The following is a 20,875-nucleotide window of genomic DNA, read 5'->3' as shown; positions in this document are numbered from 1 at the left end:
TACAGCAGTGTCTCAACAGCAGTGTCCATACAACAGTGTCCTTACAGCAGTGTCCCTACAGCAGAGTGTATACAGCAGTGTCCCTACAGCAGTGTCCATACAGAGACAGTGCATGAGCTGAACCTTTAAGTGACACCAAATGAATTATAGCTGTAGATCTGACAACTCACTGTGTTTCCAGAACAGGATGAAAGCCGGGGCCCCCAACAACAGCACAGCAACTGTGATTCCTATCCGTAACACTACTGGGATTATGGACTGACCTATATATATTTATAAAGGAAAATCATTAAAAAAATAGACGCATCCATTTTCAATGCCCAATAATTTATATCCAGTCCCACACAGAGACACCTCCAATATTAGAATTTTAAGGAGTTATTTTCTGCCTGTTACCTGATCATATAAAGAAGTACAAACTGTATAATAAAATAATATCAGTCTCAGGACATTTTCTAATAAATGTCAATAAAATGTGTATAATTAACAGTAATAACATGGAATAACCCTGGAATAATTTAGATTTTAGTTCTATATAGAAGCAAATTGGTGTAATACCAACATTGATCAGCCATAACATTAAAACTAATGAGAGGTCGAGTGAATAATATTGATTGTCCTATTGCACTGTCACCTGACAAGGGTACCTTTATATATTACCCAGGGAACAGTCCATTGTTAAAGCTGACATGTTGGAAGCAGTGGTCCAAGGAAGGCCAACGTGAACCAGGAACTGAGGCATCAGTGCCCAAGACTCATAGATGCACATAGGGAGCAAAGTCTAGCCTGTCTGGCCTGATCCCACAGGAAGGTTACTGTAGCAGGAATTACTGACAAAGTTAATGCTGGCTGTGATAATAAGGTGTCAGAACATACAATGCATTACAGTTTGCTGCATATGGGGCTGCGTAGCTGCGGACCAATCAGAGTGTCCATGCCGACCCCTGTCCACTTCCGAAAGTGGGCACATGAACATCAGAACTGGACTGGTCTGATGTTTTCTGTTACATCATGTGGACAGCCAGGTGTGTGTGTGTCGTTTACCTGAGGAAGAGATGGTGCCAGGATGCACTATGGGAGGAAGGCAAGCCAGCAGAAGTAGTGTGATGTTCTGAGCAATGTTCTGCTGAGAAACCTTGGGTCCTGGCTTTCATTTTGACATGTACTACCTACTGGACAAACATGTCTAATCCATGGATGCCCCACCTTATAACATACAGGTACAGGACTTGAAGGATCTGCTGCTAATGTCTTGGTACCAGACACCCTTGGAAACTTTCTTGGTCTTGTGGAGTCTAAACCTCGAGGGGTCAGAGCTGTTATGGCAGCATGAAGGGGACCTACGCAATATTAGGCAGGTGGTTTTAATGTTATGGCTGATCAGTGTATATGCAGTCTAAGGGCCCTATTTAGCATCTGGTACAAAGCTTGCTGGCATGAGCCCAATGCAGTTGTCATTTTCCCATGCCGCGCCCATGGGTGTCACTTTTAAAATGAGGCGGAGTCAGGTGCATTGCTGGGGCACTGCTATCCTAAGGCAGCGGAAAGTGATTGTGCTTTTGACCAACAAAACCGCGTCTCAAGTCATTGGCTCAATATTTCACTGTTATTCAAAGGGCAAGTTATCAAGATGGTAAGATATGCCTACATAGGCGCGTGCACAGGGCGCATGCACTGCTTGTTACACACACAGGGACGTGCTGCATAAACATAGGAAAGATTAAAAATAAAAAGGTTTTAATGAATCAGTCATTATGGTCTCATTATCTTCAGCCATTTATTGTATGGCTGTGTTGCAGGTGTTTAATGTAAAATAATTAAGTATCTTTTAAAATATTTTTTCTTGCTCCCACCTACATCTTAAAGTCTCATCCCATTCCCACCACAAAGGAAAAATTTGACTGTGCTTATTTTCAGGCAAAGAATTATGGCCAAAAAACAGCATCATCAATGCAAGAGCATGTCTCGTGTAGGTCACAGTGACGCAGAGGACTTTGGGGATGTGGAAAGTTCTTGGGACTCTTTCTTCCCAGGATTCCTGCCACACTGATTCCTGCCTCCCTGTTCTTCACTCATGCTTTGTGACATATCATGTCTGCCCTGACCATTTGTCTCCTTGCAGGCCTGCCCTCAACCCCTGCTGCAGCAGGCCCCCTGTTTCGGCTCTTACCCTCAGCAGCACCTCTCGACCGCGCCCTGGTTCTCTCTGCTCTGCCTGGCTGACTGGGATTCCCTGTTCTATCGGCTGCCTTTCCTTCACCTGGCCTAAAAGAAGCCCCATCATCTGTGTTTATGTATCCAGGCGTAGTTATTGCTCTCACCAGTGTCCCTGTCATTGTTAGGGTTCTAAACTGTACCTGTTTTAACCAGATTAGTGTTTGCTGTAAATCTGGTATTTGTCATTTACCACATATGGGAACCCAATTCCAACACTATAAGCCATATGACAATTACATACTTCATGCCAAACTGCCAGATTATTCCCACAGATGCAGGATATTTGCCCCCTTTGCAGACCAGATGGGTTCCATTCTCCTGAAAACAGGGTAATTTGTCTTTGCCCTTCGCACACAGACATGTACCAAATTCAGATGCTGCACTTACATAAACCTGAAACTCCATCTCCAAACCCACATGCCATACCTGTATATTGCTGTATATCACCCGTATATAACCATAACTCAGCCTGGTTAAAGTTTATTGAAGGGACAAAGCTGACATCTGAGGGAATTTGATACACCCACCATTTTTGGCGGCTGAGCTTTCCTCACTTTCATTTATGCACAGACAAGAAAAACAAATGCAGTATTACATTATTTAATATTGGGTTACGTGACACAGGATCCACCGTAGAGTTTGCTGTGAAACATAAAGACTGCTGAGAATAAGGCAAACAAACTAGCCAGAACTTAACATAAGAAACTACATGATTGAGAAACCTGACATTCAACAACTAACAACATGGTCTGAAAAGTCTGAACATGTTTTGCTAAACATCCAAATACCAGGCACTCATTTATGAAAAGGAAATTAATGTTGTTTTACCTGATGTGACCACTGGGTGAACTGTAGAGCTAAGCGTGACCCCTAAAGACCATGATAGAGCAAAACCAGGCATATGCACTTAATAATTAACTTTCAGCATTGGATACATGTTTCTTAATTCTTATAGTTACATCATCCATTTGTTCATGACTCAAAACAGGATTCTGAAACAGCAGCTATAAATGAAAATATGTGTCACACCAAAATAACATGAAGCGTAAAGCATAATGTTATACATACAGAGTTCATGGGACACTTAACTCTGATGTCACCATAAAGTATAGGCTGAACTTTGAATATATGAATTATGTATGTAGTACTTTGAATAAAATATTTAAAATGCTATTTTAAAACTAAAACAGCTTAAAAAAGCTCAGTTCCTCAATTGTCTGAAGGCTGAATACCAGCTGAAATGAACTTACCCAACAATGTAACTATAGAGACGTTGCTGTGTTGTGATGGAGTTTCATGTCCATCTGTCAGTACAGAGTACTGACACTGAACTTCAATCTCAGTATCTGAACTGTGATTCCCAGTCTGACGGAGATCATCCCAGGAATAGGAGAGCAGACATTCTAAGGAAGTCAGATTAATCAACTTCCCCCCTATCAGGAAATAACACCTGGAGATGGATGGAGGCACCAAACAGTGCAGCTCTGCTGTGTCTCCCTTCCTGATGACATTTGGCTTTACTGTCAGCTGGGGGCCTTTCAGCACAGCTACAGGTTGTAGGAATGTTAAATATTAAAGATCAGTTTATCATCTCATATAATGTAACAATCATGTAGAATGATTGGAAACTTACCTAAGACCTTCACTTCCTTCATCTCACTTCGCTCTGAATGCTGATCACCGACACTGTAGGTGCAGCTTAGCCTTACAATAGTGATCCACGCCATGTCTGCTTTTCCATGGTGAAGCTCCTCTGCAGTCACATGGAACTCACACAGTCCTGACTTGACTGATTCATTCTTCATGGGGACATGCTGTCCATCTCGATACAGTGAACACTGTACTGCCTTATTCTCAGGGATGTCACAGGTAACTTCGACATTCTCATTTTCAGACAGCGAAGTTTTAGTCACGTCTATTCCTGGTTTTGCTAATCCATCTGTATTTTAAAATTATACATGTATTAATATGGAATGTGTTATATTTTGCTTTAAAATCAAGCAGTTACTGCATAATTTTCTGTGAAAACTATTTGCTAAATATCTGGCACAAGTAATAATGTAGTGCTGAGAGATTAGGAGCTGAACGGTAATATATATAAGTAGAGTGTCCATCTCAGCCTTGATAGCCAGAATGCAAAGTTTAATTCTGCAAATTTCCTGCAGTATCTCCTTTGTACACTGATTGTTGAGTCTGCTGATTTTAATGCAGGTCTCTCAGTTATACTTAACAGAACAGAGATACATTAGTCACCCCCATGGGAGATTCTCTCCTTGCCCATCCCATCTTACTCTCCATGAGACACACATACAGTGTGGGGGTCACAGTGCAGAGTTGCCCAGTGCCCAACACCCCAGGATTATGGGGGGTTTGGGGTCGGGCTCAAAGGCCCGACTCTGGCACTGCGCTACCAGGCACAGGATTCGCAAACGCAGAGACACACATGGCCTGGTTATATAAACATTATAAAATACATATATCATAATAACATCAGAATTCTTTCTCAGGTTTAGTAAATGTGTCCCTTTAACTGAATAACAGAAATCTAATTAGTTACCTGTTTTATGCTGGAAGTCAAACATAATATCAAAATTGAATTGTAATTTAAAAAAAGCAAAGAATAACCAAGCTTGTGTTTACACTCACCATCATCACTTCTGTACCCAACAAACCCTGAAAATTAAATGTAAACATGAAGTGAAGAGCTGATGGCAAACATCACAATCTGTACAATATGTAAAGGGAACAAACTACTGAAAAAGTAATTCAGCAATTCTGTTCAGAATATCCGCTTCCAAAAACCGGCAGTGACAGACCCTGAGCTCCAGTGAACCGTCTGCAGCTACTTACATCCAGTGAGAAGGATAGTCTGTGCAAGGAGACAGAAGGCAGGCAGCAGCATTTTGACAGCAATCAGCCAAATGTAAAAACCAAAAGTTAAAAGTTAGAGTGAGCATTTGGTAATGAGGAAGTTGGTTATGTTGTGTTATTTTAAAGCTCAGCCTCAGAGGTGCCTACACCAGCACTGGGTGTCACAAGGTGTTTCTGCTCTTTGGGGTCAGCCTGCGGATGTGAGGCATGAGTGCTACCTACCATTATGCTGTAAAATTTGTATCCATCTTCTTGTGATACAACAAAAAGCTAATGGTATCACTTATCCACAGTATTTTTACATTTATACCCTTGTTCTCCGTCTGTGATAACCACACTTACTGGGAGGTACAGTTAGCTCGTTTGGTGAAGCTTGCAAATCTGAACCGGTAAAAGGTTTCCCCACTACCCATAGTTACAGGAAGAACCATAACAGGACCAGCCAAAAAAACTTCAGATGTTTAAATATATTTGATGACAGTGACCTGGGCTTTCATTTATGATTTTGAGCTTTTTCAGTGCAAATGGTAAACCTCATGCATCCACCACCTTCTGCAGCGACCAGTTTGCACTAGTGGGGGAACTTGTTTCCAATGTTCCTCTTTACACATGCAACTTGCAAAACGCTTTAAACAAGAAACATTTAAACAAGCAGCCACAGCAGCTTGTGTGTGGCTGGCAATTTCTAAGTTTAGAGGCTTCCTCTTTCGAGCCGATGATAATGGCAAGATGATTGTGAAGCTGTACTGCACAGTGCATACAGCTGTGTTTGTGAACCTGGACTGCACACTGCATACAGCTGTGTTTGTGAAGCTGTACTGCACAGTGCATACAGCTGTGTTTGTGAACCTGGACTGCACACTGCATACAGCTGTGTTTGTGAACCTGTACTGCACAGTGCATACAGCTGTGTTTGTGAACCTGGACTGCACACTGCATACAGCTGTGTTTGTGAACCTGGACTGCACACTGCATACAGCTGTGTTTGTGAACCTGGACTGCACACTGCATACAGCTGTGTTTGTGAACCTGGACTGCACACTGCATACAGCTGTGTTTGTGAACCTGTACTACAAATTGATCAATTTTTCATTAGCATAATGTCATTCAGTTTGTTGTAAATGAAAAGAGTGCATCTTCGTAGTAGTGATCTAGCCATGAATCTTGTACCTGATATCGCTATGTTCATTATTTATTATTTTTTTGCTTTATACATTTCCACTGCAGGGATATTCAGTTTCCCCGAAGCATACAGCAAATAAAAACATCTCTCTCCTCCCTGCAACAAGGACGTTTCCCACAAACACTGCATCCACAAAGCCTCTACCATCATAGAAGAGTCCCTTTGAAGGCTCTTTGTCCTGCTCCCATCTGGTAGAAGGTCCAGGAGTGAGGGAGCCAGATCTGCCAGGTTCAGAAGAAGCTTCTTCACCGAGGATGTCAGGCCACTAAACACCCTGCTGCCCATCTGACTCCCTACCTGTGCCCACTCACGCTCACCAACTGGCACTGATCTCTCTAACGTGCTATTTATCTTTTATTCATTTCCCCAATATTTATTCAATCCAGTTGTATTTATTGTTTATTATGGTCCTAATTTTATCAGCCAAGCTTGGGGGGGGAGTCCATTCAGATCAATAGTGTGGTCTATATTACATTGAGTTTCGCCGTTTGACTGCCCCTGATATTAACCCTTGTGTCTAACCCTGTCTGAAAGCCTCCCCTTCTCACTTGCTGTTTGTTTGTTGCACCACTGTCCTGAAGGAACATTATTTCATGCCATTGTACATATATAAATACATACATACATGCATGCACACATACATACATACATTTGCATACAGATTGTGACTACAGGGATTGGGCATATGTAAAAGCAATACAAGAGATAAAAGATAAATATTTAAAGAAAAAAAACACAGAAAGATGTGTGACCTGAGGAGTTTGCAGATTACACTAATATGAAATGGTTACAAGCTTTTCAGGAAACCAGGTAGTCTCTACTACTATATTGCGTGCATTGGCACCATCTGATGGGTATTTTTAGTCATTGCAGGCATAAGATCTAAAGATGAGATGCATTCTACAAGTACAAAAGGGTAATGTCTCAATTGTATCTCACAGACTCAGAACTGGCTGTGTGATGGATAACAGGGTCTGAGTCGACAAATCATATGTGAGGAGAGTGACAGAATAGACACATAAAAAATGCATGTTTGGGGAAATGGAGTTCCAACGCTCCTGCAGCCTGAGATGGACACTGCAGCATGCAGCCCTCTAAGGGGAAACAACAGACATGGTCACAGACTGGAGGCAGTGCCTGAGATGGACACTGCAGCATGCAGCCCTCTGAGGGGAAACAACAGACATGGTCACAGACTGGGGGCAGTGCCTGAGATGGACACTGCAGCATGCAGCCCTCTAAGGGGAAACAACAGACATGGTCACAGACTGGGGGCAGTGCCTGAGATGGACACTGCAGCATGCAGCCCTCTAAGGGGAAACAACAGACATGGTCACAGACTGGGGGCAGTGCCTGAGATGGACACTGCAGCATGCAGCCCTCTAAGGGGAAACAACAGACATGGTCACAGACTGGGGGCAGTGCCTGAGATGGTCACTGCAGTATGCAGCCCTCTAAGGGGAAACAACAGACATAGTCACAGACTGGGGGCAGTGCCTGAGATGGACACTGCAGCATGCAGCCCTCTAAGGGGAAACAACAGACATGGTTACAGACTGGGGCAGTGCCTGAGATGGTCACTGCAGCATGCAGCCCTCTAAGGGGAAACAACAGACATGGTCACAGACTGGGGGCAGTGCCTGAGATGGACACTGCAGCTTGCAGCCCTCTAAGGGGAAACAACAGACATGGTCACAGACTGGGGGCAGTGCCTGTGATGGACACTGCAGCATGCAGCCCTCTAAGGGGAAACAACAGACATGGTCACAGACTGGGGGCAGTGCCTGAGATGGACACTGCAGCTTGCAGCCCTCTAAGGGGAAACAACAGACATGGTCACAGACTGGGGGCAGTGCCTGAGATGGACACTGCAGCTTGCAGCCCTCTAAGGGGAAACAACAGACATGGTCACAGACTGGGGCAGTGCCTGAGATGGACACTGCAGCTTGCAGCCCTCTAAGGGGAAACAACAGACATGGTCACAGACTGGGGGCAGTGCCTGAGATGGACACTGCAGCTTGCAGCCCTCTAAGGGGAAACAACAGACATGGTCACAGACTGGGGGCAGTGCCTGAGATGGACACTGCAGCTTGCAGCCCTCTAAGGGGAAACAACAGACATGGTCACAGACTGGGGGCAGTGCCTGTGATGGACACTGCAGCACGCAGGGGAGACAGCAGACATGGTCACAGACTGGGGGCAGTGCCTGTGATGGATACTGCAGCATGCAGGGGAAACAGCAGACATGATCACAGACTGGGGGCAGTGCCTGAGATGGTCACTGCAGCATGCAGCCCTCTAAAGGGAAACAACAGACATGGTCACAGACTGGGGGCAGTGCCTGAGATGGACACTGCAGCTTGCAGCCCTCTAAGGGGAAACAACAGACATGGTCACAGACTGGGGGCAGTGCCTGTGATGGACACTGCAGCACGCAGGGGAGACAGCAGACATGGTCACAGACTGGTTGCAGTGCCTGTGATGGATACTGCAGCATGCAGGGGAAACAGCAGACATGATCACAGACTGGGGGCGGTGCCTGTGATGGACAGTTCAGCATGCAGGGGAAACAGCAGACATGGTCACAGACTGGGGGCGGTGCCTGTGATAGACACTGCAGCATGCAGGGGAAACAGCAGACATGGTCACAGACTGGGGGCAGTGACTGTGATGGACAGTTCAGCATGCAGGGGAAACAGAAGACATGGTCACAGACTGGGTGCAGTGCCTGTGATGGACACTGCAGCATGCAGGGGAAACAGCAGACATGGTCACAGACTGGGGGCAGTGCCTCTGATGGACACTGCAGCATGCAGGGGAAACAGCAGACATGGTCACAGACTGGGGGCAGTGCCTGTGATGGACAGTTCAGCATGCAGGGGAAACAGCAGACATAGTCACAAACTGGGGGCAGTGCCTGTGATGGACAGTTCAGCATGCAGCACTCTAAGGGGAAACAGCAAACTGCCTGTTTGATTCTCCAGAGTTTTTCTCCTGCGATTCATTCCCTGTTCATTTCCAGGCTCTATACTTCGTTGTTATTTTATTTGTATTTCTACTACTGCAGTGAAAGTCAGTCTCGGGCTACTTGGTGTAAGTAAGAAGAGGGCCTGAAGAAACCTTATCCATCCTGTCCTCAGCACTGCAGCCTAATGCCTCCAAACTGCTGCTCCGTCCATCTCTGAACATAAGAACATAAGAAATTTACAAACGAAAGGAGGCCATTCGGCCCTTCAAGCTCGTTTGGGGAGAACTTAACTAATAGCTCTGATTATCGGGATATTAACAGTCAGCAGAGGGACCCCAGCCGGCTGCCGTATTTCCTTGTATAAAGGCTACAAGGCATGTCTGGCCTCTTTGCTGCCCGCGCACTTCTAATGTCATTAACAGGTGGATGTCAGAAATAGAACGGACACACACACACAGGCAATGTGACACAGATCAACGCTATTGGTTCTCTGTCCACAGACAGACAGATGGACACATGCAGTCTGACGCCCACCCAAGTTGCACAAACACACTCCACTGCACACGTGAGCACTGACATGGACACACAGACTGCACTTTCACCAGTGGTACCACACACTCACGCAAACATTCCTGGCATGTGGACGCAGACGTGTGAGTGCACGCCAAGCCCAGCACACGATCCTCCCCTCAGCCCCAGCTCAGTCTCTCTCTCTCTATCCCTCCCTCCCCTCCTACCTCTACAGCCTCTCACCCTTCACCCTCTCACTCTCCTCCATTAAGTTTCAAGTCTATCTTCTCCTCTGGGCCGAACAGACAGCAAACAGGTGAGCAGTTACTCTTCTCACTGTTATAGCCACTGAATGATCTCGGCAGAGTTCAAAACACGCTTGCCAAAATGATGCTGTTCTGAATAAATGCCATGTTTTGGATAATTTATTAATATCTCACATCTGCAAATGTTGTAATTAAAAAGAGTTAAAATATGAGTATTAAAATAAAGACATTGTGCATGCACAAGGTAAATGTATATAATAATATTTCAGTATGAATATTTTACATTTATTTTTGCTAATATACAAACCCTAAACATAGATAACTAGATTACATAAACAAAATCAGTTTTAATCTACTATATGCTCAAAACGTTACTCATTTTATACTTAGCATGTGGCTTTTTCGTGTTTTGCCTAAAATTGATTATATCTGTGAATTAACAATGACTTTGACATTCACTTAGTATGTTTGTTGCTAACTGCTTATTCCTACAGTTCTTCAGAATTACATGGAGTACAAATGGACACATGTGCGCCCGGCAGACTGTCTATGTCCTCTTCAGTCTTTGATATGTTTTTATCAAAGTATCGGCATGCTGTGTGTGTACAGTGAGGGTCAGATAGACCCCCATGCTGTTATGATGGTACCCAGGGGCATAATTGATCTCTTCCGCAGTGGGTGCCAGTTTTGGCACCCTGCCCGATTTGCCATTTTGATAAGAGTGATAATTTGGCACTATTGTTTGTATTGCACTCCAGGGTAATGAGTCCCCTTTCTTCTCTCTCCAAGTGCCCTACCTGTTTATGTGGAATTAATACCTCGACATGGCCCCTTTGTCTGCCTTTGACTTAGTGTTAAGCACTCAGGCTCCCAGCTGCTCAATTCCATATTAACGGCTGTGTCACCTACTGAAAGCCTGAGATGCTGTTGTCTGCAGCTAGTCGCCATGCAAAGTCAGCTGCAATGTCACTTCATGATAATGAAAGTTAGACTCACACTGTACTGTTAGGCAGAAACACAAAGGAATCCCGCTATTAATAACATATACTCCATGACTCAATTTTGGCCCTTAGAAATATCCACCACACTAAACCTGACCCAACAAAGTTCCATTAGCAAACATGTGCAGTGGAATTTATGTTACTAGCAATGATTTTTGATGTTTTGATTTCTCTCATTTCGTTCAAGGTTTTCAAGAAAAGCCTGGCCCTGCTCCTTTCTTTGCCTCCCAGGCCTCTTCCCCTACATCCCCAACCCACCTCCTGCTGTTTTTTATTTTGCTTAGTTGTTCACTTCCCAGTGACACTGCTCCTCTCTGCTCCTCCTCTACTCCTCCTACATCCCCATCCCGCCTTCTGCTATTTTAATTTTGCTTAGTTTTTCACCTCCCAGTGACACTGCTCCCTTCTGCTCCTCCTCCTCTGCACCCTACACTCCTCATCCCACTTCATGCTATTTTAATTTTGTGTAGTTCGTCACCTCCCAGTGATACTGCTCCATTCTGCTCCTCATCCTCTGCTCCTCTGCACCCTACACTCTTCATCCCACTTCCTGCTGATTTTAGTTTGCTTAGTTCTTCACCTCCTGGTGACACGACTTTCTTCTGCTCTTCCTCTGCTTCCCCTACACCCCCCATCCTACCACCTGCGATTTTTATTTTGCTTAGTTCTTCACCTCCTGGTGACTCTGTTTGCCTCTGCTCCTTCCTCACCATTTCTCTCACCCAATCTGCCCTCATTTTCCAAACCTGGCTCTGTTTTATTGCCTTTTATCCCAAAAACTCTCTCCTTCCATGTTTTTGTCTTGAGCTCTGACTCTACACTGGCCTTGTTAATATTTTTCCTGTCTCACTCCCTCTGGTTACTCTGACCCTAAGCATTTATCTTCACTCCTCCTGCTCACATTACTCCTACCTCCCCTCCTTATACACTAATAACTGTATCCATCATTTTCACATGTCTTTGGACATTATCAAGAAATCATTTCACGTCATTTAAATTATTTTTAGATAGTCTATTTTTCTGGTTCTATTACTAAGTAGTTTTTAGCTTTTTCACAAAGTACATTTATCCATCTACTTCTCCAGTTCCTAATTTTGTTTTACGGATCTCATTAAAGCCTCAATCCTTCCTTCTTTCTTCTTTCACCTCTACCCACCTCTTTCTTGTAGTCATCCCTCTGAAGAAGCCCTACCTTTAACCAGCACTCATCACCCTCGACGACCCACCTCCCTGTTGAGCTTTGGCTAGCCTTGCCAAAGTCGCCATGTGGTCCAGTATATTCAGCCAGGAGGAGGAATTCGGGAGAGGTGGAACAGGGGCCGGTGGAGGGAAGGCGGTGATGCGAGGGATATTCGGAAAACGAAGGGCTCAAGAGTCTGAGCTAAATAAAAGCCAAAGGGGTAAAGTCAAGTTGGTCTTTCTCATAGCCCTTGTGGGTGTCACACTTGCAATATTCGGCGTGAGCACGGACTACTGGGTGGAGTTGGCCCCACCCAAGGGGTTCTATGGCAACGAGACTTGTCTTGTGGCTCACTACGGGCTATGGAAGGGCTGCGTGAGGAGACTGTGGTTGGATGACATCGATCCCAACAGAGAGAGCTGCGGGCCTGCTGGACTCCCTGGAGGTGATTGCATGTTACTGCACTCTTACAGCTGGGATGTCAGCCCTCTGGGAAAGGATTATTACGGCCAATGTGAAGCATGGCAGGAATTTATTGGCCTCCAGTGCCATTGTTGGGCTCTAATCTGCCCTTTAAGTCATTGTTACCATTCTGGCCAAATCATTCATTACATTTCATCTTTAAATCCTATTTTAGGGACAAAATGAAACAGTTACAAGTTTATTGTCAAAAAGCACCTACAACTGGTCGTTTTGACTGGGATATACTTGCACAGTACACACAACAGTTATTAGTGAGAAATCTAGATGTAGCTTCATGTAGCTTGATCTGAGTACAGGCCATTTTCACATAAGAAGGCTTTAGATACAGCTGAATATGTGGCAGTGACCCATTTAACTTTTAATACAAATTAACAGGAGGAAAAGCTGCAGTGTGTGTTAGCGACTCATTCACCTTCAAAGAAAGTCACTTTGTGGCTTCAATGTTTACAATGAAGACCAATAAGACACTGGCTTCACAGGGAGTCCTGTTATCTACAACAGCAGCTGAAATGTCCTAACACTCAGAAGTAGAGCACTGAGCCGGAAACGAAGGCTGACGCTTCGCTGTACTGTTAGCATGCCAATGTTAAAATAGAAACACTTGACAAGGTATCAGTTGCGCTTGTGTGCTTCTGCAGTTTATCGCATGCTGGGGTGACAGTTAAAATGTGCATGAGCTCTACCTGCCTGGCTCTTGTTATTTAATAACCCACTATAAACTCAGCATTCATATGTCAATGGCAAACCCATTAAATAAAATACACAGCACTAACAATCCATCCACGGCTAAAATTAGACACCACTGACATGGTAATACTACTATATTACCAATTACTCTCCTATTGTTGTTGAAACAGGATCATTGTTTATGGTTCTTTCAGTAGTAGCATGAGTATTAATAATAGTAAAAACAACTTCATTACACTCTTGGATAAGTACTGGCAATCCAGTGCTAGTGGTTTATTGACTGAGGTTGTTTTAGTGGTTGTTTTAGTGTTTGTGATTATATATTACAGTCCTTGGCTCAAATGTGGTAGAGGTCGCTATGAGAGTTGGCTAATGGAAGGACACATTATAGGGGTCTAGCATAGAGGTACAAAATGCTAGTGTATCATTCTGCCTGTTGGTGGGGTGGTGAAGGTTAGAAAAGTTATAATGATGTCATAATTCAGTTAGTGAAGGGCTGGCATTTGTTTTTAGGATTTAGTTTTTTTTAGGATTATCATATGTAAAATATTTAGCATGTTCTGTGTGTGATGCCATGTTTGCTAAAAATGCAATGAACACTGTAAAAGAAGTATTCAGAAGGTCACTGTTGTTATTTGCATGACAATAGATACAGAGGCATTACATTTTGTCATGACTTGAAGGATGAAGGACTTGAGGGAAGGTGTTTTATTGAATTAGCTGAACAGGGACGGTAAAAAAAAACAGGATCGCAGGGGATCAGAAATGGGAGGACTAGAACAAGGGAAGGCACAGGAAATATAAGGTTCTACGTCAATGACTGGACTGGGGAACATAGGACTGGGAAGCATGTTTATATGGGACTAATGAAGGAGCTAATGAGAGGCAGCTGAAAATGATATACTGTACATACTGTATATAAATGATATTTGTAAAGTGACTAAATTGTAAAAATTTATTTCAGGATTACTCTATTATATATTGCTATAGAAAAAGCTTGGACCGGCTTCTGAATACAGTGGAAAGTGTTTAAAGTTAAGAATTTAAAGTCTTAAAGAACTAGTTTGATATTAGCAAATTAGTATTAAATTTAAGTAAAACAAATGTTATAATTTTTGTCAACCAACAAATCAAAAATCAAGTTAATATTATGATTGATGATACTGAAATAAAAAGAGTATATGAAATTTTATATTTAGGAGTGAAACTTGATCATAAATTATTTTGGAAAACACACATAAATAGTGTAAAAAAATAAAATGTCCAAAACTATTGCAATATTATACAAAACTAAAGATATCTTGAATTAGACTTCATTATATACACTGTATTGTTCTCTCGTAGAAACAGATGTATATCTATGAAAGGGGTAAATGTGTTCACTCTGAAAATTTGTTCACTCTGCAAATTAAAAAAATAGGGTGGGAAACAATTATGAAATTCAACTTTAGAGTGTGTGAAATGAATGGTGGAGATGCATGATAACGTTACCAGGAGACACTTCAGTTCTGATTCGTAATGGATGTCTCTGCACACTCTACTTGTGTATATCTGATCCCACTGCCAGGAGGAAACACCTCTATTCTTGACTGTCTACTGTCAGTTTATACTGGCAACTTGAAAAAACATTCCAACACTGATATTTCCCTAAAAAGTGGGTTATAGCTACAGTTTTACAGCTTATTGTCCCTGCCACTAAAAGAACAGGAAAACATTCTTTTGGAATATATATATATATATATATATATATATATATATATATATCTATATATATATATCCATCCATCCATTTTCCAAACCGCTTATCCTATTGGGTCGCGGGGGGTCCGGAGCCTATCCCGGAATCAATGGGCACGAGGCAGGGAACAACCCAGGATGGGGGGCCAGCCCATCGCAGATATATATATATATATATATATATATATATATATATATATTTGAAACTCCATCCATCCATCCATCCATCCATCCATGTATTCATCTGCCAACTGATTATTACAGGCAGTTTAAAACTTCTCACGATCAAAAAAGATGTATAGAAATATATTTTTTTCTGCCATTGACAGAATTCTCTTTGTATGATAAAATTAAAACCTTCAGATGGAGATTCATTATAGCTTTGCTGCCGTGGTTTTGCCTTTTGGTGGTTTGCAAATGCATTTTGCATACTGTACTTAGAATTTCTTTTATATTGATTTATGGAACTGATGCTGTCTCATTTGTAAAATATCGTATTCTGACAAATTGTTGTGAGGTGATTTTAAATGTTTTCTTTTTTTACATATTTTGAATATCCTCTAGTTGCTCAAGGAAGAGATTAATCTAATCAAGCGATGAAACATTTCCAAAATGATACTAAAACAGTTTATCCAGCCAAAAAAATAAATAAATGAAATACATTTACAGTTCAAATTAAATGTCACTTTAAATATCCATATCAAATGTTCCAAGATATTTAGCATTTTGCTCTGGTTTATATATGCAGTAATTACAGAACCAGGTTGTACATGACACTCTTCAAAAAGCTGTATAATGACACCATTTGCTTAACACATTTATGACTGTGTCCTCCGGATTCACGTCACTCGCTGTTACCGTGTGAAAAAAGGCAGTGGCTGTGTGCAGTTGGCCAGCAGTGATAAGAGAAATAATCGTTTCATCTGATTACAACTAGAGCTTGGTGGGAAATCTGGGAAGATGGTGAAATATAGATCTATGCATAGACAGTACTGTCACTCTCTGCCTAGCAAGGCCAATTATAACCAAAGCATTGCATGAAATGACAGAACATCCCCTTTAGGGATGTGATTATGGGCTCTAAAACTTGATAATGTTGATAGCAGTTACATTTCCTGGTCACATATATGGCAAGCGGAAGGGCTCAAGTGTTAACAAATAAAACATCCTAATCTAGAATACTATTAAGGACAGGAACTCGCATGAAGCTATATTAAGCCGGTTTTGTGAGAGCACTTATCCTGTTTTCTGTGGACCCCCCTCCACAGAGTCGAGTTCAGACTGTTGGTTCTTTCTTTGGGGGGAAGGGGAATGGGGGGGCATCACCCATGGGTGCGGAGGTCTGCAGCCAGCCGGCTTTTGTGTTTGCCACTAATCAGTTCCGAACCTCATCAGACATCACTATGCACCGCGAAAGTCCCTTGGAAGCGGGTTAATTCACAGTTTTCCATCTAAATATAGAGTGGAGCTGTCAAGATGCAAAGGAATCACCAAAAGTGAGCATGTGGATGCGTGTTACGCATGTGTCCCGCGCTGGACCAGCTCCAGCTATAGCCAGCTATAGCAAGCTGTCTTTTGCCCCAAAATACTTGTGTAGAAAGTGAAATCATCATCAGATTTCTTGGTAGGAGGCTCCTCAAATATGCTTTGCCTATGGCCCCTGCAAAGGTAGAGGCAACCCCACTCCTGAGCTACGTTTGACCTCTAGATGTGTAAGGCATTGACCACACTGCTGGAAGCTAGCTGCAAAGTGGCTCTTGGAGATCATGAACGTTTTCGTTTGTTAAGATCATCCAATAACGTATCTGACCCTCTTCTTACTCCAGAATCAAACTGCACATACTTCAGATTCTTCACTTTGGGACAGAATGCCATTATTTTTAAGAGGACGACCACGAAAAGTAAGTCAGCGCCTGGCTCTCTTCCATCTCCCCGTCAGCGTGGCCGGTACGCCCTCCTGTGGATGCTGACCTGTAGCTCTGTGTAACCCTCCTCTCGTACCCAGGTCTGAACATGACGACAGCCGTTCTGTCTCTGATCAGCTTCTTCATGATGGCTATGGGGTGCACGTGCATCGTCATGGCCCTCAGCAAGGGAGTGCAGTTCTTCGTAAAGTCCGCCTCATTCTGCTTCATTGTCTCAGGTGAGAACTGAGGCATAGTCCAGCAATTCAGGGCTTCCACTGGGAGTAGGGTGACCACTTAATCCATGTCAGGGGGACAGTAGGAGCTACTTTAGATTTTACGAACTACTTTAAAACTGAATGACTCCTGTGCTTGGCTAAACAGTTAAGTTCTTCTTGTGCTTGTGTACTGGCTTGTTTCCTTGATTGAAATGTTTCACATTAACATTAGTGACAAATGCGTGATTATAGGAGACTGAACAATCAGCACGCAGCAAGAACTCAGTGCAAAAGTGAAATGCAGGTCTTTTTTAGTTGAAGTGATTGTCCACAAATACTGTCCTCGCTCATACTCTCCCGCCTGACATGGATTTGCTGGTCACCCTAACTGGGAGAGGTGACATCTAAGCGAACCTTGCTTTGCATCACTGACCTTGTTAATCACCCATTAATCAACAAATGGGGGGGGGGTGAGTGCTATCCCTAGTGTTAGCAAAATTTCAAAAATGCACCTCCCTTGCTAACTTGCGCCCCCTCCACCTCCCAGCAGAGAGAGTGCTGCATGTGGTGTCAACATCCTTGCGGTTAGTGCTCAATAAATCCCCAGACCTGGTATTAATTTTTTCGTCGGCGCTCCCCATCCTGCAGCGATTTTAAAACTGCCTGCATGCACATGATTTGTGCTGGTGAGACCCAGCGCAACACGAGAAGAGAGGGACACGTCGGTGCAAGCAGCTTTGCTTACGTTCTGAATGCGCAAAGAGAAAACGTCTCCAAAAAGCGAGGACAGCTCGACCTTCTTTTATATTTTACATTTCAAATTGTTGGAGCTTTTTCATTTCCTCGTGTAACTAGTTATTTCAAAACTAAGGTTGAGATGTGCTGCAGCACTGTCCTTCAGAAGGTGCGCGTCTTACTCGTGTGTGTTGACTGGTTGTGAGCGGTCAGGGACGTGTCCCCATTGAACTGTCTCCCCTGTTAACAAATGTTTGCCCGATGCTTTCATGATGCTTCTTTCGCTGTTTGCCTTAATCAGGTAGGTATATAGTGTGTAGGCCGTGCTAATCTCTCAGTGCTAATATATGACTGATAGGCATAAGGTCAGCAGTTCCCTGCATTTCTCCACCTTATTCCCACTCATGTCTCTCCATTTCGCTGACAGGACTCCTGCTTTTGGTGGCCCTTATCATCTTCCACCAGTCGGTTCTCTCCCTTCTGGGCAGCGATCAGTCAGTCCCGCTGCATCATGAGCTCTCCTCCTCCGTGGCCTGTGTGGGGTCAGCAGGAGCTGTCCTCATTGTGGGTGGCATCCTCTTTGTTATGCTCTTCCTCCCTGGCACACCCTGTAAATAGTGTCCTCCACAATACAAGCGCCACCTAGTGACCTGGTGGTGTCAGACCTACAAACATTTACAAATACAATAGGATTGCTTGTGCTAGAAATGAAAAGACTGACTGATAGCGAGTCACTATGCCCACTTAAACTGACAGAGAACCTGACACAATCAGCACCAAATTCGGTGTGAGTAGGGTAGAGTAAAACTAAGGCCTGACATTAATTTCTTTACACTTTAGTATTTTTTAATATGAATAAACAGTTAGACCTGCACAGAAGATGGGACTATGACTTAGCCCATTCCTACAAAACGATGTCTTACAGAGTAACCTGGAAATACAAGGAAACACAAACATATGCAAGCAGTTTTATTTCCTGTGTTTGACTTTACATGTGTTATCATGTAAAGTCCATCCACCCATCCATCCATCTTCTCACTGCTTATCTTGGTCAGGGACACAGAGTTTTATTATTATTTTTAGTATTATTATTATGTCTATGATATTTTCTGGGGGTAGATGACATTACAACCGTTACTCTCATATACAGTTTCATAATGCGACACATCACATTTTAATGAGGCCCCAGCACTGCCAACGTAGTGTGCTTTTTCAGGCCTTTTGTGTGATTCAGCGATGACTGGCTCTCTCCCGAGAAGCCGTGAAGTATCGCACTTCTTGGGGAACAGAGCTCGACATCCCTGCCGCGGGGACTTTGTCCTGGAACGTTGACAGCAACAGATGCAGATGGTGACACAGGACGACACCAAGTTGTACGACTTAGCAATTCCCTGGGAACCGCTTTGAGGCCTTAATGGAAAATGAAGATAAACCTTTGACAAAATGTTTGTTGTATAATATCTACTTATGCAAATGCTGTTTATATACTATATATTAAGGTTTTGCATCCACCTGTGTTTTGAAATATACACGAAAAATGTATATACATGCATATATATTTTTTTTGCTTTTTTTTGTCTCGGTACTGAATCGCAGAATGACAGAGGGTGTATGACTTTTGTATATGATCTTCTGGGAATGATATTTAAGGGCTTTTATTTTGTCATGTCATATTCAGAATGCCTATTACTATAATAAACCTGTGTAATGAATGTTTTCAGTGTGTAAGCATATGTGTGTGTGTGTGTGTGTCTCTCCCTCCGTTTATTCATGGGTTATACTGCAAATACTTATTTGACAAAATCTGGAGTCAGTCGGTTTCAGTTTTAACTTATTTGCAAAAAAAGTGACTTGAATCATGTTTTAGTTTTTTTTTTCCTGTCCAGTAACACCCTCCTCCAATTTCTGTGTTAAATCTCACCTTCCACGGACTTTTCATGTTCTCTTCCACTTCTGAAATCTCCCAGTCTCCCCGTCTCCCACTTATCTACCAAACAACCCCCCTCTAAAATTAGCACATTACTCATGAGAGTACATAGTGCTGAAGTAGATGGGAAACATAATCCCTGAATTTAAACTATGCCCCTCGTTGCTTTGCCTTTTGGCACAGGCTTCCCCCCCCATCTCCCTACCTGGCACAGCCCAAGACATACCTGTCCCCTTACCTCCCTACGGTCTGCATATTCCTGCCACAGAGCACATCTTTCAGCTGGTCAGAAGGACCCCGACGGTTAGGGATCGGACCGACATTAACTCCAGTGGTCCTCTAGTCCCAGAAAACTGAAACATGACCCACACTGGTCATATGGCTCTCTGGCCCATCTGTATATATAGATATTTAGAAGTTTACACACAAGCTTTCTGCCTGTGTTTGTATATATGTGCAAGGGAGCCGAGAAGGAGTCTGGCTAAAGAAATGTCCAAGTCTCCATGGCCAACTGACACACTGGCATAATACACCGACAAGCTTTTCTTCACATACCCGCCTTTCTGCCGAACAGCCGCCCCACCGCAGATTTACAGCCTACCACGAGAGCCATTTTGATAGATGTCCTTAGACATTTAAATATGTGGATGTGTTGAACCCAAATATGGAAACATGGCCCCTGGAGAAGGACATTCAGGTAACCGGAGTTATCCATTCCACAGAGAGCGGCCCTCCCCTCTGGGGTTGTGTAAATCGCTGTATTTCATTTCGCTTCTCCTCAGTAATCAGGACACAAGTCAACGTCAGCCCCAAGACTGTGAATCCACCCCCCACCTTTATGTACCCCGTTCAGTGTTATTTATCCCCGCCCACCACAGTCCATGAACCCGGATCTTTATCCCTATTGATTTCAAATGAACCCCCCCCCCCCCCAGCCCTCTCAAATCCTGTAAAGGGACACTTTTGCAATGAATGCAGTTCCTCACCA

At 43.3% G+C, this 20,875-nt stretch overlaps 2 protein-coding genes across 14 annotated transcripts in view; one reads left to right on the top strand and one right to left on the bottom strand.

The window, feature by feature from the left end:
- The window catches only part of LOC125748971 (uncharacterized), a 34,570-nt gene extending 29,436 nt beyond the window's left edge, over positions 1 to 5,134 (bottom strand). For 4 of the 13 annotated variants that reach the window (XM_049025758.1, XM_049025767.1, XM_049025764.1 and 1 more), the window contains exons 1-4: positions 5,068 to 5,134; positions 4,864 to 4,890; positions 3,851 to 4,156; positions 3,468 to 3,764 (exon numbers count right to left, since the gene is read on the bottom strand). In XM_049025758.1, coding sequence (XP_048881715.1) covers positions 3,468 to 3,764; positions 3,851 to 4,156; positions 4,864 to 4,890; positions 5,068 to 5,119 — 682 coding nt within the window. In that variant the 5' untranslated portion in view covers positions 5,120 to 5,134. Of the gene's footprint in view, positions 1 to 3,045; positions 3,088 to 3,467; positions 3,765 to 3,850; positions 4,157 to 4,863; positions 4,891 to 5,067 lie in introns of all 13 variants that reach the window. The other 9 variants (XM_049025765.1, XM_049025763.1, XM_049025768.1 and 6 more) reach the window with 4 other exon arrangements.
- Positions 5,135 to 9,905: 4,771 nt separating this feature from the next.
- Positions 9,906 to 19,672, top strand: cacng6b (calcium channel, voltage-dependent, gamma subunit 6b). Its single transcript, XM_049025794.1, has 5 exons — positions 9,906 to 10,065; positions 12,186 to 12,641; positions 16,930 to 17,004; positions 17,109 to 17,246; positions 18,388 to 19,672. Exons 2-5 carry the CDS (start codon positions 12,281 to 12,283, stop codon positions 18,576 to 18,578), a joined length of 765 nt encoding a protein of 254 aa, XP_048881751.1. The 5' UTR covers positions 9,906 to 10,065; positions 12,186 to 12,280; the 3' UTR covers positions 18,579 to 19,672.
- Positions 19,673 to 20,875: the final 1,203 nt, after the last annotated feature.

The sequence above is a fragment of the Brienomyrus brachyistius genome, chromosome 9, assembly GCF_023856365.1.
Source record: "Brienomyrus brachyistius isolate T26 chromosome 9, BBRACH_0.4, whole genome shotgun sequence".
In the NCBI taxonomy this organism is placed as follows: domain Eukaryota; kingdom Metazoa; phylum Chordata; class Actinopteri; order Osteoglossiformes; family Mormyridae; genus Brienomyrus; species Brienomyrus brachyistius.
The sequence above is the reverse complement of the archived record's forward strand: the minus strand, read 5'-3'. Positions and strand labels throughout refer to the sequence as shown.